The sequence below is a fragment of the Orcinus orca genome, chromosome 1, assembly GCF_937001465.1.
Source record: "Orcinus orca chromosome 1, mOrcOrc1.1, whole genome shotgun sequence".
Lineage (NCBI taxonomy): Eukaryota > Metazoa > Chordata > Mammalia > Artiodactyla > Delphinidae > Orcinus > Orcinus orca.
The window spans coordinates 4989187-5017104 of NC_064559.1; the positions used below are offsets into that span (position 1 = coordinate 4989187).

Sequence of the window (27918 nt, forward strand, 5' to 3'; positions counted from 1 at the left end):
TAGTATTTCTCTGAAACTACATTCGCCTATTCTTCCAGTTTTCTCAATTATTTACAATAATTTACTAGTATATTACCTAAGTCCTTTGACAACAGCAAGACATCTAATATTCTGACCGCTTCCTTTTCTCCCGAGCAACCACATCCTATAACTCCGACTTTACTTCCTTCTCTATATAACCTAGATTCCCCCCTGGCTTCAACTATTCCCTTTATGCTCCTAATCCCCAAATCTCTACCTTCTTCATGGACTACTCTGCTCAGCTTCATATATTTATTTCCGGTTTTCTGTTTAATATATCAATCTGGGTATCCCTCAGGAACCTCAAACTCATTATCTTATTCCCCAAAAGTACACCTCCTGAACCGCTACTTCATCTATTTCCATGCCAGAAAGGCTAGGTCTTACATTCTTTTTCTCTCCCTCGTACATTATATATAACTAGAAAGCACAGCCTTCTATTTTCAATCTCTCTCCTGCTCTGTCTTCTTTTCTTCATTTTAAATGATACTCTCTTCCTTAGAACTTAACTGTCTCTTTCTAGATTATTATAATCATCTAACTGCTTATACCAAGTCCAATCTCTAATCCTGAGCAGTAATATAGAATAGTAGTTTAAAGCACAGGTGTTGGAGTCAAAAAGAACTGGTCCAGCCACTTGCCAGTTGTGGGACCTTGGTAAAATTACTAATCTTTGTATAATCATTCTACAAAAAGGTAAACCTAGCTCACAGATTTTTTTTTGTGAGGATTAAATGCATGGGAAGCATCTGAAAAGGCAATATCGCTCTGCTTAAAAACTCCTCTTACTGGCTAAGGTAAGATACACCAAGTCTTTAATATAGAACACAAGGTCTGCCACGATCTGGCCTCTTCTAATGCCCGTCTTAATCTCTCAAAACGTTTGCCTTCACATCTTATATACAAACTTCAAGGAACTATTTTAATTTACCTAAATAGACACTGAATGCCATGCTATCTTCAATACCACACACTCAACCACACTCTAACCTTCCAGAAACCATTTATTCATCTTTTAAGATAATTCAGCTAAAGCCATCTCCTCCAGAAGTCTTTCCAGATTTCACATTCCCACATTTCCTTGCAGGCAGAACTGACCAATCTCTTTTTTCTGTACCCCATACCAACTCCCATCACTGTCTTGTACATACTGTTTATACCCACTTATTTACATACACATATCCTTCTACTAGACTCTAAGCCTTAAAGGACAGAGAGACCCTATCTATATACACATTGGATATGAAATGGTTATTATTTCTCTTTCCTACTAAAAATATGAGAGAAAAAGACACAAATACATGGATACATATGTTAAGAAAAAACTAAAAAGACAAAGATTGCCACTGTAGGTCTCATCATTTAAAAATTTTAAAAGAGGGGCTTCCCTGGTGGCGCAATGGTTAAGAATCCGCCTGCCAATGCAGGGGACATGGGTTCGAGCCCTGGCCGGGGAAGATCCCACATGCCGCAGAGCAACTAAGCCTGTGTGCCACAACTACTGAGTCTGAGCTCTAGAGTCCATGAGGCACAACTACTGAGCCCACAAGCCGCAACTACTGAAGCCCGCACACCTACAGCCAGTGCTGTGCAACAAGAGAAGCCACTGCAATGAGGAGCCCACACACCGCAACAAAGAGTAGTCCCCACTCGCCGCAACTAGAGAACATCCGCGTGCAGCAACGAAGACCCAACACAGCCAAAAATAAAAAAATAATTAAAAAAAAATGTTCTTTAAAGATAGTGTAGCTGAAAGATTCTTTAAAAGTCCAGTTGCGTTTTTACAATCATAGTAATAAACAGTGATTTATCCTTTGCTATGTGCTCCAAAGGATAGATGAAAATTACTAACCTATGATCTTCAAAACACATTCTGTTAATACATCATACAAAAATTAAAATATTAAAACAGTAAGTCAAATATAATTTTATTATATTTTCTATTATGCATTAGGAAAACTATTTAATTAGTATGATGATGATTCTCCAAATAGAGCAAAATTCATCCATTTGGTACAATTAAGATAAAATTAGAATTTAGATATGAACTTTTTTCAAAATGCTACTCAACTTGTATACAGAAGAATCCAATATATTGTAATAAAACACAGTGACTAAGTCTTTCTGAATCTTAATTTTATCATCTGTAAAATGGAGGTAATTATATCTTTAAGAAATTCTTGAGGAACAATTGAACCAACAAAAATAAACACTGAGAACAACAGAAAGGATAATTCAACGGCATGGTACTTTTAATAGTAGTAATATTGTGTATCACTCAAAACAAAGATGGGGGGCTTCCCTGGTGGCGCAGTGGTTAAGAGTCCGCCTGCCGATGCAGGGGACGTGGGTTCGTGTCCCGGTCCGGGAGGATCCCACGTGCCGTGGAGTGGCTGGGCCCGTGGGCCATGGCCACTGAGCCTGCGCGTCCGGAGCCTGTGCCCCGCGACGGGAGACGCCGCGGCAGTGAGAGGCCCGCGTATCGCAAATAAAAACAAAAACAAAAAAAAACAAAGACGGTATAATCTTTACCCAATAATTATACTTTATACCTTTCATTCACGCTCTCTAAGATTTATTTTACATATGTCTTATGGAACATAGCATGGTATAATCATCTTTCTATAGCACAACAAACAAGCACAGCAAGTTCATTAATTTGCTAAAGTCTTCCAAAGTAAGTGGCAGAAACAAAACTCGAATTCCAGAATCCCTTGTTTAATCACCAACTCTTTAATATCCAAGCACATTTTCTTCTCAATGACCACATTCTTTAGACTACCATTTTTGGAATGAGATGAAATAACAACAAAAAATTCAAAACTTTTTTTTGGTCATAATTAACAAAAAAATGTAATTGTAATCAAACAGAGCATATGACCTCATGGATTATTTGTTTCCATTTTGCACTGGGTTTTAAGCTACATTATCATCAAAGTATTGTTTACAATGCTGGTAAATCTATTTGTAGTTGAAATCTTTACAGGTAAGAAACTACGGAAAATTATTCAGAGGCAGAGATTCTAAAACCTAACAACTAACCAGTTGTTTCCTGTATGTTAAAAATAAAGGGTTATAAACCATAAATACTAAATTAGGTTAAGAAAATTTAAAAGATCTTCTTTTATTGACTCTTTAAAAAAGCAAAAAGTAATTATTTGTATTTCTAACAATTTTACTTCTCACAACAACTGATCTAACCAATGTAGAAACATTTCATCTACATAACGCCTTAAAATGAAAACATAACTTCATCAACTCTAGAGCTCTGAACAAATATATTTCACTAATATTTATATACTTGTAAGTCTCCACTTCTCCATACGTGAGCTTAGTTCACTTTTCAGAAATAATATAAAAAGAATAGTAAGTTTTAAATAATCCATTTATTTTACTAATATTCTATGAAAGACTAAACCATTTATTTATTTATTTTATTTTACTTTTTACGGCTTGGCCTTTTTTTTTTAACATCTCTATTGGAGTATAACTGCTTTACAATGGTGTGTTAGTTTCTGCTTTATAACAAAGTGAATCAGTTATATATATACATATATCCCCATATCTCTTCCTTCTAACGTCTCCCACCCTCCCTATCCCACCCCTCTAGGTGGTCACAAAGCACCGAGCTGATCTCCCTGTGTTATGTGGCTGCTTCCCACTAGCTATGTATTTGACATTTGGTAGTGTATATATGTCCATGCAACTCTCTCACTTTGTCCCAGCTTACCCTTCCCCCTCCCCGTATCCTCAAGTACATTCTCTAGTAGGTCTGCGTCTTTATGCCCGTCTTACCCCTATGTTCTTCATGACCATTTTTTTTTTAGATTCCATATATATCTGTTAGCATATGGTATTTGTTTTTCTCTTTCTGACTTACTTCACTCTGTGTGACAGACTCTAGGTCCATGCACCTCACTACAAGTAACTCAATTTCGTTTCTTTTTGTGGCTGAGTAATATTCCATTGTATACATGTGCCAAATCTTCTATATCCATTCATCTGTTGATGGACATTTAGGTTGCTTGCATGTCCTGCCTATTGTAAATAGAGCTGCAATGAACACTGTGGTACATGACTCTTTTTGAATTATGGTTTTCCCAGGATATATGCCCAGTAGTGGGATTGCTGAGTCATATGGTAGTTCTATTTGTAGGTTTTAAGGAACCTCCATACTGTTCTCTATAGTGGCTGTATCAAGTTACATTCCCACCAACAGTGTGAGATGGTTCCCTTTTCTCCACACCCACTTCAGCATTTATTGTTTGTAGATTTTTTGAAGATGTCCATTCTGACCGGTGTGAGATGATATCCCACTGTATTTTTGATTTGAATTTCTCTAATGATTAATGATGTTGAGAATTCTTTCATGTGCTTGTTGGCAATCTGTATATTTTCTTTGGAGAAATGTCTACTTAGGTCTTCTGCCCATTTCTGGACTGGGCTGTTTTTCTTTTCTTGATATTGAGCTGCATGAGCTGCTTGTAAATTTTGGAGATTAATCCTTTGTCAGTGGCTTCATTTGCCAATATTTTCTCCCATTCTGAGGGTTGTCTTTTCATCTTGTTTATGGTTTCCTTTGCTGTGCAAAAGCTTTTAAGTTTCATTAGGTCCCATTTGTTTTTCTTTTTATTTCCATTTCTCTAGGAGGTGGGTCAAAAAGGATCTTGCTGTGATTTATGTCAAAGAGTGTTCTGCCTATGTTTTCCTCTAAGAGTCTGACAGTGTCTGGCCTTACATTTAGGTCTTTAATCCATTTTGAGGTTATTTCTGTGTATGGTGTTACGGAGTGTTCTAATTTCATTCTTTTACATGTAGCTGTCCAAGTTTTACCAGCAACACTTATTTAAGAGGCTGTCTTTTTTCCACTGTATATTATTGCCTCCTTTATCAAAGATAAGGTGACCATATGTGCGTGGGTTTATCTTTGGGCTTTCTATCCCATTCCATTGATCTATTATTTCTGTTTTTGTGCAATACCATACTGTCTTGATTACCGTAGCTTTGCAGTATAGTCTGAAGTCAGGGATCCTGATTCCTCCAGCTCCGTTTTTCTTTCTCAAGATTGCTTTGGCTATTCGGGGTCTTTTGTGTTTCCAAACAAATTGTGAAATTTTTTGTGCTGTTCTATGAAAAATGCCATTGGTAGTTTGATAGGGATTGCATTGAATCTGTCGATTGCTTTGGGTAGTAGAGTCATTTTCACAACGTTGATTCTTCCAATCCAAGAACATGGTATTTCACTCCATCTATTTGTATCATCTTTAATTTCATTCATCAGTGTCATAATTTTCTGCATACAGGTCTTTTGTCTCCTTAGGCAGGTTTATACCTATTTTATTCTTTTTGTTGCAATGGTAAATGGGAGTGTTTTCTTGATTTCACTTTCAGATTTTTCATCATTAGTGTATAGGAATGCAAGAGATTTCTGTGCATTAATTTTGTATCCTGCAACTTTACCAAATTCATTGATTGGGTCTAGTAGTTTTCTAGTAGCATCTTTAGGATTCTCTATGTATAGTATCATGTCATGTGCAAACAGTGATAGCTTTACTTATTCTTTTACAATTTAGATTCCATTTATTTCTTTTCCTTCTCTGATTGCTGTGGCTAAAACTTCCAAAACTATGTTGAATAAGAGTGGTGAGAGTCGGCAACCTTGTCTTTTTCCTGATCTTAATGGAAATGGTTTCAGTTTTTCACCACTGAGAACGATGTTGGCTGTGGGTTTGTCATATATAGCCTTTATTATGTTGAGGTAAGTTCCCTCTATGCCTACTCTCTGGAGGGTTTTTATCATAAATGGGTGTTGAATTCTGTCAAAAGCTTTCTCTGCGTCTATTGAGATGATCATATGGTTTTTCTCCTTCAACTGGTTATTATGATGGAACACATTGATTGATTTGTGTATATTGAAGAATCCTGGCATTCCTGGGATAAACCCCACTTGATCATCGTGTATGATCCTTTTAATGTGCTGTTGGATTCTGTTTGCTAGTATTTTGTTAAGGATTTTTGCAACTATGTTCATCAGTGATATTGGCTTGTAGTTTTCTTTCTATGTGACATCTTTGGTTTTGGTATCAGGGTGATGGTGGCCTTGTAGAATTAGTCTGGGAGTGTTCCTCCCTCTGCTATATTTTGTAAGAGTTTGAGAAGGATAGGTGTTAGCTCTTCTCTAAATGTTTGATAGAATTCGCCTCTGAAGCCATCTGGTCCCTGGGCTTTTGTTTCTTGGAAGATTTTTAAGCACAGTTTCAATTTCAGTGCTTGTGATTGATCTGTTCATATTTTCTATTTCTTCCTTGTTCAGTCTTTGAAGGTTGTGCATTTGTAAGAATTTGTCCATTTCTTCCAGGTTGTGCATTTTATTGGCACAGAATTGCTTGTAGTACTCTCTCACAATCCTTTGTATTTCTGCAGTGTCAGTTTTTACTTCTCCTTTTTCATTTCTAATTCTATTGATTTGAATCTTCTCCCTCTTTTTCTTGATGAGTCTGCCTAATGGTTTGTCAATTTTGTTTATCTTCTCAAAGAACCAGCTTTTAGTTTTATTGATCTTTGCTATCATTTCCTTCATTTCTTTTTCATTTATTTCTGATCTGATCTTTATGATTTCTTTCTTTTTGCTAACTTTGCTGTTCTTTCTCTAATTGCTTTAGGTGTAAGGTCAGGTTGTTTATTTGAGATGTTTCTTGTTTCTTAAGGTAGGATCATATTGCTATAAGCTTCCCTCTTAGAACTGCTTTTGCTGCATCCCATAGGTTTTGGGTCGTCGTGTTTTCATTGTCATTTGTTTCTAGGTATTTTTTGATTTCTTCTTTGATTTCTTCAGTGATCTCTTGGTTATTAAGTAGTTTATTGTTTAGCCTCCACGTGTTTTTATTTCTTACACAATTTTTCCTGTAATTGATATCTAGTCTCATGGCGTTGTGGTCAGAAAAGATACTTGATATGATTTCAACTCTCTTAAATTTACCAAGCCTTGACTTGTGACCCAAGATATGATCTATCCTGGAAAATGTTCCATGAGCACTTGAGAAGAAAGTGTATTCTGTTGTTTTTGGATGGAATGTCTTATTAATATCAATTAAGTCCATCTTCTTTAATGTATCATTTAAAGCTTGTGTTTCCTTATTTATTTTCATTTTGGATGATCTGTCCATTGGTGAAAGTGGGGTGTTACAGTTCCCTACTATGATTGTGTTATTGTCGGTTTCCCCTTTTATGGCTGTTAGTATTTGCCTTATGTATTGAGGTGCTCCTATGTTGGGTGCATAAATATTTACAATTGTTATATCTTCTTCTAGGATTGATCCCTTGATCTTTAGGTAGTGTCCTTCTTTGTCTCTTGTAATAGTCTTTGTTTTAAAGTCTATTTTGTCTGATATGAGAATTGCTACTGCAGCTTTCTTTTGATATCCATTTGCATGGAATATCTTTTTCCATCCCCTCACTTTCAGTCTGTATGTGTCCCTAGGTCTGAAGTGCGTGTCTTGCAGACAGCATATATACGAGTCTTGTTTTTGTATCCATTCAGCCAGTCTATGTCTTTTGGTTGAAGCATTTAATCCATTTACATTTAAGGTAATTATCGATATGTGTGTTCCTATTACCTTTTCTTAATTGTTTTGGGTTTGTTATTGTAGGTCTTTTCCTTCTCTTGTGTTTCCTGTGTAGAGAAGTTCCTTTAGCATTTGTTGTAAAGTTGGTTTGGTGCTGCTGAATTCTCTTAGCTTCTGCTTGTCTGTAAAGGTTTTAATTTCTCCATCAAATCTGAATGAGATCGTTTCTGGGTAGAGTAATCTTGGTTGTAGGTTTTTCCCCTTCATCACTTTAAATATCCTGCCATTCTCTCCTGGCTTGCATAGTTTCTGCTGAAATATCAGCTGTTAACCTTATGGTGATTCCATTGTATGTTATTTGTTGTTTTTCCCTTGCTGCTTTTAACACTTTTTCTTCGTATTTAATTTTTAATGGTTTTATTAATATGTGTCTTGGCGTGTTTCTCCTTGGATTTATCCTGTATGGGACTCTCTGTGCTTTCTGGACTGGATTAACTATTTCCTTTCCCGTATTAGGGAAGGTTTCAACTAATATCTCTTCAAATATTTTCTCAGTCCCTTTCGTTTTCTCTCCTTCTTCTGGGACCCCTATAATTCGAATGTTGGTGTGTTTAATGTTGTCCCAGAGGTCTTTGAGACTGTCCTCAATTCTTTTCATTTCTTTTTCTTTAATCTGCTCTGCAGTAGTTACTTCCACTATTTTATCTTCCAGGTCACTTATCCATTCTTTTGCCTCAGTTATTCTGCTATTGATCCCTTTTAGAGAATTTTTAATTTCATTTATTGTGTGGTTCATCACTGTTTGTTTGCTCTTTAGTTCTTCTAGGTCCTTGTTAAATGTTTCTTGTATTTTCTCCATTCTATTTCCAAGATTTTGGATCATCTTTACTATCATTATTCTGAATTCTTTTTCAGGTAGACTGCCTATTTCCTCTTCATTTGTTAGGTCTGGTGGGTTTTCACCTTGCTCCTTCATGTGCTGTGTGCTTCTCTGTCTTCTCATTTTGCTTACCTTACTGCATTTGGGGTCTCCTTTTCGTAGGCTGCAAGTCATAGTTCCCGTTGTTTTGGGTGTCTGCCCCCAGTGGCTAAGGTTGTTTCAGTGGGTTGTGTAGGCTTCCTGATGAAGGGGACTAGGGCCTGTGTTCTGGTGGATGAGGCTGGATCTTGTTTTCTGGTGGGCAGGTCCACATCTGGTGGTGTGTTTTGGGGTGTCTGTCTGTGGCCTTATTATGATTTTAGGCAGCCTTTCCGCTAATGGGTGGGGTTGTGTTCCTGTCTTGCTAGTTGTTTGGTATAGGGTGTCCAGCACTGGAGCTTGCTGGTCGTTGAGTGGAGCTGGGTTTTGGCGTTGAGATGGAGATCTCTGGGATATTTTCGCTGCTTTATATTACCTGGAGCTGGGCGGTCTGTTGTGGACCAATGTCCTGAACTTGGGTTTCCCACCTCAGAGGCACAGCCCTGACACCTGGGTGGAGCACCAAGAGCCTGTCATCCACACGGCTCAGAATAAAATGGAGAAGAAATAGAAAGAAAGAAAGAAGAAGATAAAATTAAATTAAATTAAAAAGTTATTAAAATAAAAAACAAAAATTATTTAAAAAAAATTTTTAAAGTAATAAAAAAGAAAGAAAGAAAGAAGAGAGCAACCAAACCAAAAAACAAACCCACCAATGACAAGAAGTGCTAAAAACTATAGTAAAAAAAGACAGACAGAACCCTAGGACAAATGGTAAAAGCAAAGCTATACAGACAAAATCACACATAGATGCATACACATGCACACTTAGAAAAAGAGAAAAAGGGAAAAAAAAAAAATATATATATCATTGCTCCCAAAGTCCATCTCCTCAATTTGGGATGATTCGTTGTCTATTCAAGTATTCCACAGATGCAGGGTACATCAAGTTGACTGTGGTGAGTTAATCCACTGCTCCTGATGCTGCTGGGAGAGATTTCCCTTTCTCTTCTTTGTTCGCACAGCTTCTGGGTTTCAGCTTTGGATTTGGCCCCACTTCTGCGTGTATGTCACCTGAGGGCATCTGTTCTTCACTCAGTAAGGACCGGGTTAGCTGATTCGGGGGCCCTGGCTCACTCAGGCCAGGGGGAGGGAGGGGTACAGAATGCTGTGAGAGCCTGTGGCGGCAGAGGCCGGCGTGACATTGCACCAGCCTGAGGTGCGCTGTGTGTTCTCCTGGGGAAGTTGTCCTTGGATCACAGGACCCTGGCAGTGGCAGGCTGCACAGGCTCCCGGGATGGGTAGTGTGCATAGTGACCTGTGTTTGCACACAGGCTTCTTGGTGGATGCAGCAGCAGCCTTAGCATCTCACGCCCGTCTCTGGGGTCCGTGTTGATAGCTGCAGCTCACACCCGTCTCTGGAGCTCCTTTAAGCGGCGCTCTGAATCCCCCTTCTTGCGCACCAGGAAACAAAGAGGCATGAAAAAGTCTCTTGCCTCTTCAGCAGCTCCAGACTTTTTCCCAGACTCCCTCCAGGCTAGCCGTGGCACACTAGCCCCCTTCAGGCTGTGTTCACACAGCCAACCCCAGTGCTCTCCCTGGGATCTGACGGAAGCCCGAGCCTCAGCTCCCAGCCCCTACCCGTCCCAGCAGGTGAGCAGACAAGCCTCTTGGGCTGGTGAGTGCTGGTCGGCACCGATCCTCCGTGCAGGAATCTCTCCACTTTGCCCTCTGCACCACTGTTGCTGCACTCTCCTCCGTGGCTCCGAAGCTCCGCAGTCTCCGCCCACGAAGGGGCTTCCTAATGTGTGGAAACCTTTCCTCTTTCACAGCTCTCTCCCACTGGTGCAGGTTCCATCCCCCATTCTTTTGCCTCTGTTTTTTCTTTTTTCTTTTGCCCTACCCAGGTACGTGTAGGAGTTTCTTGCCTTTTGGGAGGTCTGAGGTCTTCTGCCAGCGTTCAGTTGGTGTTGTGTAGGAGCTGTTCCACATGTAGATAGATGTATTTCTGATGTATTTGTGGGGAGGAAGGTGATCTCCATGTCATACTCTTTCGCCACCTTGAAGCTCCTCGACTAAACCATTTAAAAACTAAATATAGGGCTTCCCTGGTGGCGCAGTGGTTGAGAGTCCGCATGCCGATGCAGGGGACACGGGTTTGTGCCCCGGTCCGGGAAGATTCCACATGCCGCGGAGAGGCTAGGCCCATGAGCCATGGCCACTGAGCCTGTGCGTCCAGAGCCTGTGCTCCGCAACGGGAGAGGCCACAACAGTGAGAGGCCCGCGTACCGCGAAAAAAAACAAAACTAAATACAATTTGCAAATACTTGTTCTTACTTCCATACAAAAGATGTGTCTTTCTGTACTAAGAGGAGTTCCATTAATTTGTAGCACTGATTCTGACTACCAGGTAACCATGACGGTGATCAAATCATGGAACTTTTTCAGACAATACACTGTGTCCAGGGTAGTGCTAAAAGGAGTATGCTCCTATCAGATTAAGGGCAGAAGTATCTCTAGAGGTGGAGTCTGAGTAACAGGTCAAAACTGGTTTTTCTCTTGTCTGATCATGGAGTTTCACCAACTTTATATTTTATTTTTTAAATAAAGCATAAATTTAAAAGTAGTCATAAGTAGAACAGATGCCCACATCAGACACATTGATGAATTTTAAATAAAAAATGTTATTTTAATGTTTGACTTCTTATAGTGGTAATAGTGGTTTTTGTGCTTTAAAAATTATTGATTTTCTTTTAATTTGTTATAAAGGCATTATTTTGATTATAATACCTGAACTGATTCAATGATATTTTAAAATTCTATTGCCATTGATTTCCCTCTAGATTTTTCACTGTGGTAAAATATATATAACATAATATTTGTCATTTTAACCATTTTCATTGTACGATTCAGTGGCATTAATTAAATTTACAATGTTGTGCAATCATCACCATTGCACAATATCCAATTCCAAAATTTAACACCCCAAACCATACCCCTTTCCAAAATTCTTTCATCACTCCAAACAGAAACTGTAACTGTATAGCAATAACTCTTCAACCCTCCTTCCTCCAGCCACTGGTAACCACTAATCTACTTTGTATCTCTATGAATTTGCTTCTTTTAGATATTTCATGTAAGTGGAATCATACATTTGTCATTTGTTTCTGGCTTATTTCATTTAGCATAATGTTTTCAAGGTTCATTTCTGTTGCAGCATGTATTCAAACTTCGTTTCTTTTTGTAACTGAACAATAATCCATTATATGTATTGACATATACTGTATTTTGTTTATCCCTTCATCTGCTGCTGGACACTTGGGTTGTTGTCACCTTTTGGCTACTGTGAATAACACTACAATGAACACTGACTTAAATACAAGTATCTGTTTGAGTCCTAGCTTTCAATTATTCTGGGTATAGCCTACTAGTGGAATTGCTGGGTCATATGATAATTCTGTTTAGCTTTTTGAGGGACCACTAAATTGTTTTCCACAGCGGCTACCCCATTTTTCACATTCCCACCAGCAAAGTACAAGACTTTCAATTTCTCCATACCCTTACCAACACTTATCTTCTTTTTTTTTTTCTTTAACATTATTGCCATCCCAGTAGATATGAAGCAGTATTTCATTGTGGTTCTGATCTGCATTTCTTAATGACAAATGATGTTGAGTGACTTTCATGTGCTTATTAGCCATTTTTATATCTCTTTGGCGAAATGTCTACTCTTTTGACCATTTTTTAAGGGGGCTGTTTGTATATTTGTTGTTGAGTTGTAGTTGTTCTTTATATACTCTGGATATTATAAGATATGTATGGTTTTGCAAATATTTTCTCCAATTCTGAGAGTTGTCTTTTTCCTCTCTTGATAGTATCCTTAGATGCACAAGCTTCTAATTTTGATGAAGTCCAATTTACCTACTTTTTCTTTTGTTTTTGTGCTATTGGTACCATATCTAAGAATCCACTGCCAAATCCAAGGTCATGACGATTTATCCCTATGATTTCTTCTAAGAGTTTTATGGCTTTAGCTCTTATATTCAGGTCACTGATCCATTTTGAGTTAATTTTTATATATGTTGTAAGGTAGGGGTCCAAATTCATTCTTTTACATGTAGAAATCCAGTTGTCCTAGCTTTATCTGTTGGAAAGACCACTCTTTCCTCTACTGAATGGACTTGGCACCCTTCTCAAAAACCTACTGTAGCAGTTTCCTTGGGCTGCCATAAAAAAGTACCATAAATTGAGTGGCTTAAAACAGTTCAAGTTTATTCTCTCAAAGTTCTGGATTCATGAAGTCCAAAATCAAGGAGTTGGCAGGGCCATGTTTCCTCCAAAACTTCCAGGGAAGAATCCTTCCTTGCCTCTTCCAGTTTCTGGTAGCCCCAGGTTTCCTTAGCTTCTGGTAGCATAACTCTTAATCTCTGCTTCTGTCTTTACATGGCTGTCTTCTCTCTGTGTCTGTCTTCTCCTCATCATGTGACACCAAGTTATATTTGCTTAAGGTCCACCCTAATGACTTCATTTAACTTGATCACATCCTCAAAGACCCTATTTCCTAATAAGATCACATTCACAAGTATGGGATATTAGGACTTTGATACATCTTTGGGGGTGGGGGACACAATTCAAACTGTAACAGCCATAGATATATGGGTTTCCTTCTGAACTCTTCATTCTGTTCCATTTGTCTGTATGTCTACCCTTATTCCAGTATTGCCAGCTTTGTAATAAATTTTGAAGCTGAGAAGTGTGAGTTGTGCAACTTTATTCTTCTTTTTCAAGATTGTTTTGCCATTTTTAAATTTTGCCAAACTTTGCCAAACTCTTCAGAAACAGAAAATCTTTAATCAATCTTCATTATGGGTCACATTTTCCTGCTTCTTTACAGGCCTGATAATTTTTTATTGGCTAACAAACACTGGGAATTTTACCTTTGTATTTCTGTATTCCTATAAATATTCTTGAACTTTGGTCTGGGACACAGCTAAGTTACTTAAAAACAGTGTGACCCTTTTGAGTATTGTTTTTAAGATTGAGATAAGAGTAGAACTCAGACTAGGGTTAATTATTTCCCCACTACTAAGGGGAAGAGACCAATTCTCTGTGAATTGTGAGGTTTTCCAGTCTGGCTGTTAGCAACAGGCACCATTCCTGACCCTGTTAGTGCCGGATACTGTTAACTCTAATTTGAGTGGGATTTTTTTCCCCTGCCCTTGGGTAGTTTCTTCACATATGTGTGCTGATCAGTACTCAACTGCATACTCAAGGGTAATCCTCCACAGAGTTCTTTCTCTATGTAGCTCTTTCCTCTCCAATGGTGTGTCCTGTGAATTGGAACCCATCTTGGTCTCCTTGGACTTTCAGCTTCCTCCCTCCACCTCACAAATTGTCAGACAACTTACATTTGTTACACATAATCCAGGACACAGACACCTTACCAGTCATGTCCCTTAACCTTATCTCCATGTAAGAAAAGATTTATTCTGCAAGTTCCTAAACAGCCATTCCCACATTTCCTAAGACACTGCTCTGCTAGTTGACACAAATGCCACACAGAAAGTACCTCTTCCACTCTAATGAATGAGTTCCCCCCAGTATGAACTTAAGATATGTTTCAGTTACAAGGGGCATCCAAACAGAATCATTACTGCCTTCTCAGTTGCTAGTCTCACTACTCCATCTCACTGAGGAGCCCAGAAAAATCTCTGTACTATTCTATTTCTCTCATTGAATTTCTTTAAATAAGGTTTCTTTATACATGTAACTCATATACTCATATAGCTATATAGTGGCTTTACTTTTACTGTCTCAAAACTATAAAATAAGTTCTTTACTTTTAAAGTAAAAACGTATGTAAACATATGCAGATCTGACTTTTCTGGGGACAATGTAGGGTTTCTCAGTCTCAGCACTATTGATATTTTTGGCCAAATAATTCTTTGTTGGGTGTGTTTGGTGGGGGTGGTACAGGGGGTATGAAGAAGTATGTTATATACTGTAGGATGTTTACAACCTCCCCTGGTCTCTTGACCTTTGCCTACTGAATGTCAGTAGCAACCACCTCCAACCCTCTACCATGCACAAAAATCAAAATGGGGACTTCCCTGGTTGTCCAGTGGGTAAGACTATGCGCTCCCAATGCAGGGGGCCCAGGTTCAATCCCTGGTCAGGGAACTAGATCCCAGTGCAACTAAAGATCCTGCAACTAAGAAGTCTGCATGCTGCAACTAAAGATCCTGCATGAGGCAACGAAGATCCCATATGCCGCAACTAAGACCTGGGGCAGCCTAAATAAATAAATAAATGACTAAATAAATAAATAAATACATTTAAAAAAATCAACTGTCTCTTAAAAAAAAAAAATCAAAATGTCTCGAATACTGCCAAATATCTTTTGGGGGAATTAGGGGGAGGCAGGATCACCCCAGTTGAGAAACTCTGGGCTAACAGAACAAATCTCTCTATTCTAAGTACTTGTTTACAGTTTTTTTACCAACAAAAGGGGGGAGGGCAAGTGGATAAGATTCTATTCTAGATTGCCAGGACCTATTAAAGTAACTAAATCTCAAAAACCAGGGGATCCATTTTTCTAATTACTTTGCTCAAAAACATCTTAAAAGGGCTTCCCTGGTGGTGCAGGGGTCAAGAATCCGCCTGCCAACGCAGGGGACAGGGGTTCGAGCCCTGGTCCGGGAAGATCCCAAATGCCGCGGAGCAACTAAGCCTGTGTGCCACAACTACTGAGCCTGCGCTCTAGAGCCTGCAGGCCACAACTACTGAAGCCCCTGCGCCTAGAGCCTGTGCTCTGCAACAAGAGAAGCTACCGGAATAAGAAGCCCGCGCACTGCAATGAAGAGCAGCCCCCGCTCACCGCAACTAGAGAAAGCCCACGTGCAGCAACGAAGACCCAACACAGCCAAAAATAAATAAAATAAATAAATAAAATAAAAAATAAATTAATTTTAAAAAATCGTCAAAGTATGTTTTAAAAGTAACTCCTTTATACATAATTCAGTAAATGCCAACAATCTGTATGCTCAAACTACTGGAAGATATCATAATGAAAACCTCGAAAAGAAAGATTAATTCCAGTATCAATTAAGTACCCATAATTAAAATTCAGTTTTACTTCCTTCTATGCTAATTTTATGAATTACTTACAAGTCTTATTTTAAAAGTGTATAATGTGAAACTTCTTACTTCTTAAAAACAAACTTCTCTACTCAAAGTTCTCATTTTTCAAAATATAATCTCCAAGACTTAGAACTTAGTTTTAAATGATACAAGGGGAGAAAATTTATTAAACTAGTAACTAGAGCTTAAAGAGGGAGAGCTGGAAAGTTCAAATGTTAAGTAGAGTTGCTCTCCAAAGGAGTAGAAAAATATTTCATGTCAGTTCCAGGTTTTGAGTAGACACATACAGAAGGCAGATGCAATTACCTGCAACATGAGCTCACAGTCATCTCTTCCAACAAAAATCATTTCTCGTGGCAGCCTGTGGCGAGTGCCTCCACTGCTCACCAAAAACCAGGATGTTAAGCTCATTTTCTGCTTAGCTTCTAAGTCTTTGGCAAAGCTACGTCATCCTGCAGAGAGAGATTCAGAAAAACATACATTTAGATATTTTCAACTTTAGCATCTATTCACCAAACCCTATAACTAGGCCTTGGAATAGAACTGCATTCAACATTTACCCCTGACTACATAAATAAGACAGGCCACGGGTCCCAGGAAACAACATATCTACCAAATTTTCAGCAGTAAAGTAAGTCTATGGACTCCATTAAGAGTTCACTTTGCAAAGATTACAGTCCCAGATCTTATTACATCTCAAGTACAGCCATAAACGATATAACCTTTGCCCTATGACTTTGCAATTCCTCCAATTAAAGGTGGGAGTAAAACTTCCCACTCCATAAATCTGGGCTCTGCCTCATGACTTGTTTTGGCCAATGGAATGGTGTTAATAGCTGTGATGCAAGTGGAAGCTAAAATGTGCTTGGGCAATTGGGTTTGACCTCTTGTACCTCTGCCATTACCATAGAAAGAACACGCCCTAGCTAGCCCATTACTTCAAGAATGAGACACATGTAGAACAGATGTGTATCTAACACAGAACTTGAAGCAGGCCCTCAGTATATCATTCAACCCTTAGCTGAAAAATAGAATTAGTGCTGTTTTAAGCCATTGAGAGATGTGCAGTGATTTGCTTCGTCACTGACTATAATGCACAAAAGGTGAGTATAATTTACTGAAATATAGTATCTTTTTAAAAGTACAGATAGGGCTTCCCTGGTGGCGCAGTGGTTGAGAATCCGCCTGGCGATGCGGGGGACGCGGGTTCGTGCCCCGGTCTGGGGGTATCCCACGTGCCGTGAAGCGGCTGGGCCCGTGAGCCATGGCCACTGAGCCTGCGCGTCCGGAGCCTGCGCTCCATGGCGGGAGAGGCCACAGCAGTGAGAGGCACGCGTACCAAAAAAAAAAAAAAAAAGTACACTGATAAGTCCAATATACTCACTTGAGTATTTTCAGAAATACACAATTGAAATTTTGTTGAAATTGTTCCCCTTTTTCCAGTTTCTTCATCTCAGAATGGTAACATTTATTTGTATAATTAAACCTAAGGCTGTTATGTGTTACAGAACTACAAATTGTAGATAAAGGAAGCTTATATTAACAAAAAGTCCAACAAGGAGAGAATCCAGCTATAGAAGAAGATGCAAGCTCACTTTTTCTTTGGGAAAAAGGTCAACATCTATAGTTTACTTTTTCACCATCTGGAACAGTTCAGTTTACCCACAGGAGAATCCTCCAATCTCCTCCCAAAGTGGGCAAAAGCACACTGATGATGCTGTGGAAGCCAAGTCAAGAAGAAATAACTGGGGGGAACCTCACCATTCCATGTGAAGAGTTTCTATGTATTTATCTCCTTGGTTAAGCATAGCACCTTATCCCACCCTTGAATGAGCTTGAGGGTCACATGTTTAGAGTCTCTCTGATTTAGTATCTTCAGATAATAAACCTCTAATCTTCTGTGGGACTAGGGGTTTGGGCAATGGAGCCTACTAGTTCTTTATATGAACTTCAACTGATTTTCTTGGTTTCAGTCCACCCTGTCTTCCAAGATAACTGGTATCTCACATTCCCAAGCCTTTCCAAGATTCTATGAGAATTCCTTTTTTTCTTTATTTCTTCCTCCCACAGCTCCCCCTCTTCCAAAACTTTCTCAACTTCTCTTCCCAAGTAGCCTCCTCTCATTCTCTTTGTATTAGTGAGACTGGGAAGGAACAGAGAAAACTCCAGGGGCCCTATTCAGTATACTTCTAGAAAACTGCTTCTTTTATCATATGATTTTGAAATAAAATAACATTAAAATAAACTAGCTATTCAAAATATAATAAAATATCTCAATGATCATATATTATCCCCATTTTCTTTAGTGTCATAATCGTTTCCTTTTCTTTTTTCCAGATTGACTCAAGAACGTTAGCTACTCTTAAAAGAAGTGAATTCTCAATGATAATGTCTGCTCTCCATACCTGTAGTTTGGTTACTTCATTCTAATTGCATTGATTTCAAACTTCAGGTTATATACTATTAAAATTACAAACACCAGATATGATTCAACAGAAGCTAAAGAAAAGGGGCAAAAGTCTCCATAGTCATGCTAATCTAACTCTGGATATGCCTCCAAACAATCCCTGGACAAATGAGCATTGTATAGTTCATCAAACAACATATGATACGCTAATGTTTCCATACTCTCAGATGAAATGGCTAAAAGGATATTCTTGGTAACTTTATGAATTTGGAAAGAAGCTACGATAAGGAAAACTAATGGATCAGTTCAAACACTTATGTATTTCAAGGTACTTCCTCATAAAACCTTTGTATTAAATTCTCCTAGTAAAATGAAGAAAAAGGCAAGCTGGATAAAACAAAAGGATCCTGTCTATGAGAGAGAGTCTGTATATGTAAGGACACAAAGAGGTTGAAAGTAAAAGGATAAAACAAGAAATTCCATGCAAACCGGAATCAAAAGAATGAGGTGGCTATGTTAATGTCAAATAAAATAGATTTAAATTCAAAAGAGCTTACAAAAGACAAAGATCATTATATATTGATAAAAGGTTCAACACAGCAAGAAGATATAAAAACTGCAAACATATACACACCTAACAGAACATCAAAATATATGAAGCAAAAATGGACAAAATTAAAAAGATAAGTAGACAGTAGAACAGTAACAGTGAAGACTTCAATGCCCCATTTTCAACTATGAAAAACAACCAGACAGAAGATCAATAAAGAAAGAGAAGACTTGATAACACTATGGACCAATCTGACCTAACAGATACATACAAAACACTCCACTCAACTATAGCAGAATCACATTCTTTTCAAGTGCACAAAGAATATTCTCCATAATAGACCATAATGTTAGGCCTAAAACAAGACTTAATGAAAAGATGGAAATATTACAAAACAACTTTTCTAATCACAATCTAATGAAATTAGAAATCAATAACAGCAGGAAAGCTGGAAAATTCTCAATATGTAAAAACTAAACAACACACTCTTTAACAATGAGTGGGTAAAAGAAGCAATCATAAGAAAATTAAAAAATAAATTGAAACAAATGAAAAGAACAATACAGAATAACAAAACTTGTAAGATGTGCTCAAAAGCAGTCCTAATAGAGAAATTTCCAGCTGTAACTACTATAAAAAAAAAAAAAGCAAAAAAAAGATATCAAATCAATAATCTAAACGCACATCTTAAGGAAACCAAACCCAAAAGTAACTGAAGCAAGAAAATAATAAAGATTACTGTTTCTAGTTGTGGCCTTTCTTTTTTGCTTAAAGAAGTCACTTTAACGTTCTTGTAAAGTTTGTTTGGTGGTGCTGAACTCCTTTAGTTTTTGCTTGTTTGTAAAATTTTGATCTATCAAATCTGAATGAGAACCTTGACAGGTAGAGTTTTCGGGTTTGTAGACTTTTCTCTTTCATCACTTTACATATATTGTGTCACTTCCTTCTGACCTGCAGAGTTTCTGCTAAAAAATCAGCTCAGTTCCTTATGTGTAACTGTTGCTTATCCCTTGCTGCTTTTTTTTTTTTTCAGTACGTGGGCCTCTCACTGCTGTGGCCTCTCCCATTGCAGAGCACAGGCTCCGGACGCGCAGGCTCAGCGGCCATGGCTCACGGGCCTAGCCACTCCGTGGCATGTGGGATCTTCCCGGACCGGGGCATTAACCTGTGTCCCCTGCATCGGCAGGTGGACTCTCAACCACTGTACCAGCAGGGAAGCCCCCCTTGCTGCTTTTAATAACCTCTTTTTATCTTTAATTTTTGCCATTTTAATTACAATGTATCTTGGTGTGGTGCCCTTTGGGTTGATCCTATTTCAGACTCTACATCCTGGACCTAGATGTCTGTTTCCTTTCCTAGGTTAGGGAAGTTTTCAGCTGTTATATCTTCAAATATGTTCTCTGCCCCTTTCTCTCTCTCTTCTCCTTCTAGGACCCCTATAGTGTTAATGTTTTTACACCTGACTTTGTGCCAGTGGTCTCTTAATCCATCCTCATTTTAAATTTAAACATTTTTCTGTTGAGCTTGGGTGATTGCCACTACTCTGTCTCCCAGTTTGCTGACTGTTCCTCTGTATCATCTAACCTACTGCTGATTCCTTCTAACATATTTTAAAATTTCAGTTACATATTCTTCAGCTCTGTTTGCTCTTTACATTTTCTAACTTTTTGCTTAACACCCCACTTACATCAATGAACAGATCATCCAGACAGCAAATCAATAAGGAAACATTAACCTGAAATGATACATTAAAATGGACTTAATAGATATATATAGAACATTCCATCCAAAAGCAGCAGGATACATTCTTTTCAAGTGCATATGGAATATTCTCCAGGATAGGTGACATGCTAGGCCACAAAATAAGTCTCAGTAAATTTAAGAATACTGAAGTCATATCAAACATCTTTTCCACCAAAATGCTACGAGACTAGGAATCAACTATAAGAAAAAAACTACCCAAACCACAAACAGATGGAGGCTTAACAATATGTTACTAAACAACTAATAGGTCACTGAAGAAATCAAAGAAACCCCAAAATACCTGTAGACAAATGAAAATGAATACACAATGATCCAAAATCTATGGGATGTAGCCAAAGCAGTTGAAAGATGGAAGTTTATAGTGATACAAGCTTACCTCAGGAAACAAGAAAAATCTCAAACAACCTAACATTACACCTAAAGGAACTACCAAAAGAAAAGCAATCAAAACCCAAAGTTAGATGAAGGAAAGAAATCATAAAGATCAGAGCAGAAATAAATGAAAAAGGGACTAAAAAACAATAAAAAAGATCAACAAAACTAAAACCTAGTTCTTTGAAAAGATAAACAAAATTGATAAACCTTTAGCCAGACTCATCAAGAAAAAAGAGGGCCCAAATCAGAAGTGAAAAAGAAGTTACAACCAATGCCACAGAAACTCAAAGGATCATAAAAGTTAATGTGAACAATATTATGTCAAAACAGACAACCTAGAAGAAATGGACAAATTCCCAGAAATGTACAATTTTCCCAATACTGAACTGGGAAGAAACAGAAAAGACTGACAGACCAATTACTAGATAAAATTGAATCAGTAATTTAAGGAAAAAAAACAACCTCCAAACAAAAGTTCAGGACCATACGGCTTCACAGGTGAATTCTAACAAACATTTAGAATTAATGAAAAGAGTTAATACCCTCAAACTATTCCAAACACTAAAGAGGAAGGAACTCTTCCAAACCCATTTTATGAGGCCAGCATCACCCTGATAGCAAAACTAGACAAAGACACTACCAAAAAAACAAAACAAAAAAAAAATCACAGGCCAATATCACTGATGAACCCAGATGCAAAAATCCTAAACAAAATATTAGCAAACCAAATCCAACAATACGTTATAAAGATTATACACTGTGATCAAATGGGATTTAACCCAGGGATGCAAGGACTTTTCAGTATCTGCAAATCAATCAATGTGATACCACACTAACATACTGAAGAATAAAAACCACATTATCGGGCTTCCCTGGTGGCGCAGTGGTTGAGAGTCCACCTGCCAATCCAGGGGACACGGGTTCGTGCCCCGGTCTGGGAAGATCCCACATGCCGCAGAACAGCTAGGCCCGTGAGCCATGGCTGCTGAGCCTGCACGTCCGGAGCCTGTGCTCCACAATGGGAGAGGCCACAACAGTGAGAGGCCCGCGTACCGCAAAAAAACAAAAAAAACCACATGATCATCTCAATAAATGCAAAAAACGCTTTTGACAAAATTCAACATTCATTTATGATAAAAACTCTCCAGAAAATGTGTTGGGGGGAAACATACCTCAACATGATAAAGGCCATATATGACAAGCCCACAGCTAACATCATACTCAGCGGTGAAAAGCAGAAAGCATTTCCTTTAAGATCAGGAACAACACAAGGATTCCCACTCTTACCACTTTTATTTAACATAGTTTTGGAAGTCCTAGCAACAACCATCAGGGAAGAAAAAGAAACATGAGGAATCCAAGTCAGAAAGGAAGAAGTAAAGCTGTCACTGTTTGCAGACAATGTGATATGACACATAGAAAATCCTAAAGATGTCAACAGAAAACTACTAAAGCTCATTAATGAATCTGGTAAACTTGCAGGATACAAAATTAATATACAGAAATCTGCTGCATTTCTATATATTAATGATGAACTATCAAAAAGAAAAATTAAGAAAACAATCTGATTTCCCATTGTATCAAAAAGAATAAAATACCTAGGAATAAATCTAAGGAGGTAAAAGACCTGTAACCAGAAAACTGTAAACACTGAAGAAAGAAACTGAAAATGATACAAATGAAAAGATATACCATGTTCATGGATTTTTAAGAATTTATATTGTTAAAATGTCCATAATGCCAAAAGCAAATAACTAGAATAATTCTAAAATTTGTGTGGAAACACAAAAGACCCTGAATAGCCAAAAGTAATATTGAGACAGAAGAACAAAGCTGGCAGTATCACACTCCCTCATTTCAAACCATACTATAAGGCTATAGTAATCAAAACAGTATGGCACTGGCCTAAAAAAAGACACATAGATCAATGGAATAGAATAGAGAGCCCAGAAATAAACCCATGCTTATATGGTCAATTAATCCATGACAAAACAGGAAAGAATGTACAGTGGAGAAAAGACAGCCTCTTCAATAAATGGTGTTGATAAACCTGGACATCTACACGCAAAGGAGTTAAACTGGACTACTGTCTCACATCATATACAAAAATAAACTCAAAATGGATTAAAGACTTAAATGTAAGACCTGAAACCATGAAACTCCTAGAAGAAAACACAGGTAGTACACTCTTTGACATTGGTCTTAGCAATATTTTTTTGGATATATGTCCTCAAGCAAGGGAAACAAACAAAAAAATAAACAAGTGTGACTACATCAAACTAAAACATTGTTGTATTGTGAAGAAAACTATCAACAAAATGAAAAGGCATCCTACTGAATGGAAGAAGATATGTGCAAACTATGTACCTGATAAAAGGTTAATATCCAAATGATATATCTGATAAAGGGTAAATATACAAAGATCTCATGCAACTCAACATCAACAGGAACATGAAAAGGTGCTGAACTCTGCTAATCAACAGAGAAATGTAAAGTGAAACCACAATGAGATATCACCTCATACCTGTCAAAATGGCTACCATCAAAAAGACCAGAAATAACAAATGTTGGCAAAGATGTCAAGAAAACGGAACCCCTGTACACTGTTGGTGGGAATATCAATTGGTACAGCTACTTTGTAAAACAGTATGGAGGTTCCTCAAAAAACTCAAAATAAAACTACCATAGGATCCAGCAACCCCACTGCTGGGTGTGTATCAGAAGAAAACAAAAACACTAATTCAAAAAGACATATTGAATATATACCCCAATGTTCATAGCAGCATTATTTACAATACTCAAAATATGGAAGCAACCTATGTGTCCATCCATCAAAAGATGAAAGGATAAAGAAGACGTGAATATATATTTATATAGAATGAAATACTACTCAGCCATAAAAAAGAATGAAATTTTGCCATTTTCAACAACATGTATGGACCTGGAGGATATTAGGCTAAGTGAAATAAGTCAGTGAAAGACAAATACTGTGTGATATCACTTATATGTATAATCTAAAAAATACACTAGTGAATATAACAAAGAAAAAACAGATTCACAGATACAGTGAACAAAGTAGTGGTCACCAGTGAGAGAGAGGAAAGGAAAGGGGGAGGGGCAGAATATGGGTAGGGGATTAAGTGGTACAAACTATTATGTATAATATAAATAAGCCTCAAGGATATATTGCACAGCATCAGGAATATTTTGTAATAACTGTAAATGGAGTATAATCTGTAAAAATTTTGAATCACTATGTCGTACACCTGAAGCTAACACAATACTGTAAATCAACTATACCTCAATTTTTTAAAAAAAGGAATTAACACCAATTCTTCGCAAACTCTTCCAAAAAACCAAAGAGGGAAGACATCCTAATTCATTCTATAAGGGCAGCAATACCTGATACCGAAGGTAGACATAGAAACTACAAGAAAAGAAAACCACACTAAGATATTACTGATGTAACAATCTTCAACAAAATACTGGCAAACTGAATTCAGCAGCATATTAAAAAGGATTATATACCATGGCTTCATGGGATTTATTCCTGGAATGAAAAGACGGGTCAACATATAAAAATGAATCAAGGTAATAAGAGTATAATCATAAAAAGAAAGGAAAAAATGATCAGAAATTGTATTAGTTAATTATGCAGACTGATGCAGAAAAAGTATTTGACAATATTCAAAATCCTTTCATGATAAAAACACTCAGTAAAGTAGGAAGAGAAGGAAACTCTTTGAACATGATAAAGGCCAAATATGAAAAGCCCACAGCTAAATTCATACTCAATGGTAAGAGACTAAAACCTGTGCCCCTAAAATCAGAAACAGGAAAAGAACACCTGGTTTCATTTCTATTTAACAATGTACTGGAAGTCCTAGCCAGAGTAATTAGGTAAGAAAGAGAAATTAAAGGCATCAAAATTAAATGGAAGAAGTAAAATCACCTCTGTTCAAAGACGACATGATCTTATATGTAGAGAACTCTAAAAAGTCTACCAAAACAACCACAAAACCCACACTACCACAGCTAATGAATGAATTCAGAGAAATTGCAGGATATAAAATTAAGTAAAAAATCAGTTTCATTTCTAGTTATTAGCAATGAACAATCTGAAAAGGAAATTAAGAAGAAAATTCCATTTATAACAGCATCAAAAAGAATAAAATAATTAGGAAGATATAACCAAGATGATCCAAGACTTATACCCTGAAAAATAAAAAACACTGCTGAGAGAATTTAAAGGAGACCTAAATAAATGTAAGGGCATTCTGTACTCACAGATTTGAAGACCTAATATTGTTAGGTGATAAGACTACCAAAGCAATCTACAAAGTCAGTGTGATCCTTATCAAAATCCCAAAAGTACTGTTTGAAGAAAAAGAAAAATCCATTCTATAAGTCATATGGAATCTCATGGGACCCTGGAGAGCCAAAATAATCCTGAAAAAGAAAAGCAATGTTGAAGAACTCACATTTCCTTATTTCAAAACTTCCTACAAAGTGGCAGTAATTACAACAGTATAGTGCTGCATAAAGATAGATCTATATGCTAATGGAACAGGAGAGACAGCCAGAAATAAATCTTCACAGATATGGTCTATTGGTTTTCAACAAGGGTGCCAAGAACATTAAATAGGAAAAAGACAGCCTTTTCAACAATTAGTGCTGAAAAAATTGGATACCCACATGCAAAAAAATAAAGTTGTACTTTTACCTAATACCATATACAAAAGTTAACTCAAAATGGATCAAAGACTTAAGCATAAGAGCTAAAACTATGTAAAACTCTTAGAAGGAAAAATAAGATAAATTGGATTTTATCAGAACTTAACATTTTTGTGCATCAAGGGACACTATGTAGAGAGTGAAAAGAATGGGAGAAAATATTTGCAAATTATTTATCTGATAAGCGATTCATATCCAGAATATTAATTATTAGGGAAATGCAAATCAGAATCATAATGAGATACCACTTTACACCTATTAGGATGGTTATTATCAAAAAATGAAAATAACAAGTGTCGGTAAGAATGTAGAGAAATTGGAACCCTGTACATTGCTGGTGGGGATGTGTAAAGGTGTAGCTGCTATGGTTTCTCAAAAAGCTACACAGAGAATTTCCATATCATCCAGCAATTCCACTCCTTGGTACATACTCAAAACAACTGAAAAAATGTGGACTCACGCAGATACTTGTACACCAATGTTCACTGCAGCATTATTCACAGTAGCCAAAAGGTGGAAACAACCCAAGTGTCTATCAACAGATGAATAAAAAATATATATGTATATATAAGGGAATATTATTCAGTCATAAAAGGAAGTGAAATTCTGATACATGCTACAACGTGGATGAATCTTACAACATATTATATTATGCTAAGTGAAATAAGACAGAATGCAAAAGGGCAAATACTGTATGATCCACTTATAAGAGGGACCTAAACTAGGCAAATGTATACAGTCAGAAAGTAGAATAGAGGTTATAAGGGGCTGAAGGGAGAGAATAAGAAGTTGTTTAATGGGCACAGAATTTCTGTTTGGGATGATGATAAAGTTCTAGAAATAGTGGTGTCAGTTACACACTGTGAATTTGATGCCACTGAACTGTACACCTTATGGTTAAAATGGTAAATTTTATGTTATATATACTTTACCATGATTTTTTAAAAAGTGTTATTGAAAAAGAAAGGCCACTCAAGTCCTCTCTCTGCCTTGATTCCTCTGTTCTTAAATTGGAGACATAGTAAAACTTTATTTCGTTTAGTTTTGTATTTGGTTTTGTCTATCTTAGAACAAAGGTATTTTGGACATTCAAGTTTTCCACAGAAGTGAGAATTTTTCCTTAAATCAGGGATTGGCTAACTTTAGCCTTCTGCCTACTTTGTGAATAAAGTTTTAATGAAACACAAAGCTTCTGTATTACAACAGTGGAGTTGAGTAGTTCATACAGAGATCATACGGCTTAGAAAGCCTTAAATATTTACTTTCTGGCCCTTTATAGAAAGTCTGCCTTAAAGTATCAACACCAGTTTTTAGTTTTACCATTTTCAATGAAAATATTTTAAAATATATTTCACATTTACCCACCTTTTACAACTCAAAATATTAACTACTGTATTTAACTCTAATAGTAGCTCATGATCATCACTATTATCAAGAATTATTAAACTATGCTATAAAAGTGATTTCATCAGAATATATAAGGTATATGGGCTATATCTGTCCTAATACTATCTGTTGATAGTTCTGCTTTCCTGAGACCCCATACTCACATCGTACATGTTTTTCTGTCTTCTCATTTCTCATCAGTATTCATTTTTCACTTTAAAGCCCCATTCCCTCCTGCAAGGCCTTAAAAATAACATAAGTATATTTCAACTAGGCTCAAAACGAACAACAAGAATCTGAATGAGAGCTCCTGTGAATAAACTACATGTGTTTTCATTTGAAAGATAAATTTTGTCACTCCACAAGCTTTAGTTTATTTTTGGATCTTTAGTTGTAGGCAGCAGAATTCTACAGGTGAGATGCTATTGTAAAATAGCATTGTATCTCCCTTCCAAATTAAAGATCAAATTAAATAAGAATACTGAGTTCTTTGAATTCAAAGAAAGGAATTTGATATATCCAGAGTATGGAAGAATTTTATCTAAAGAGGAATTAAGAGACTAAAAGATTGGCCCCAAAACTTACTAGTATAGTTTCAGAGATTAGACTATATGGAGTATGCTTACCCATTAATCATGAACATATAATTAACATGTGTATGGCTTAGGTTTAGATTTAACAAGCTAAATAGATTCAGGGTCCTGAGAGTTTTATACGTAATTCTGAAAAATCAAAACTCTAAATACATGTGCATGTGTTTTGGGCATGAGAGAAGGTAAGGGCTTTCATCACAAAAAGTAAAAACTCCAGGAAATCTCACTAAAGAATTACAAATATTAACGTCTATTATTGAGAAATGAATACATTTTCTTGCTTCATTTAAAGCGATTAACAATATAACTAAAACACAACTCAAGACTCTTCCATTTCCCATAGCATCAATTTCTAACACTGGAATAAATCGAGAAGCCTACAATCTTAGATATGTAGACTAGACATAAAATTCTGTTGTACATTC

General features: G+C 37.1%; 1 protein-coding gene across 10 annotated transcripts in view; it reads right to left on the reverse strand.

Moving 5' to 3' along the window:
- Positions 1–27918, reverse strand: part of CEP170 (centrosomal protein 170) — a 142112-nt gene that overhangs the window by 93362 nt on the left and 20832 nt on the right. For all 10 annotated transcript variants that reach the window (XM_049713481.1, XM_049713506.1, XM_049713495.1 and 7 more), the window contains exon 2: positions 15991–16136. In XM_049713481.1, coding sequence (XP_049569438.1) covers positions 15991–16095 — 105 coding nt within the window. In that variant the 5' untranslated portion in view covers positions 16096–16136. The remainder of the gene's footprint in view (positions 1–15990; positions 16137–27918) is intronic.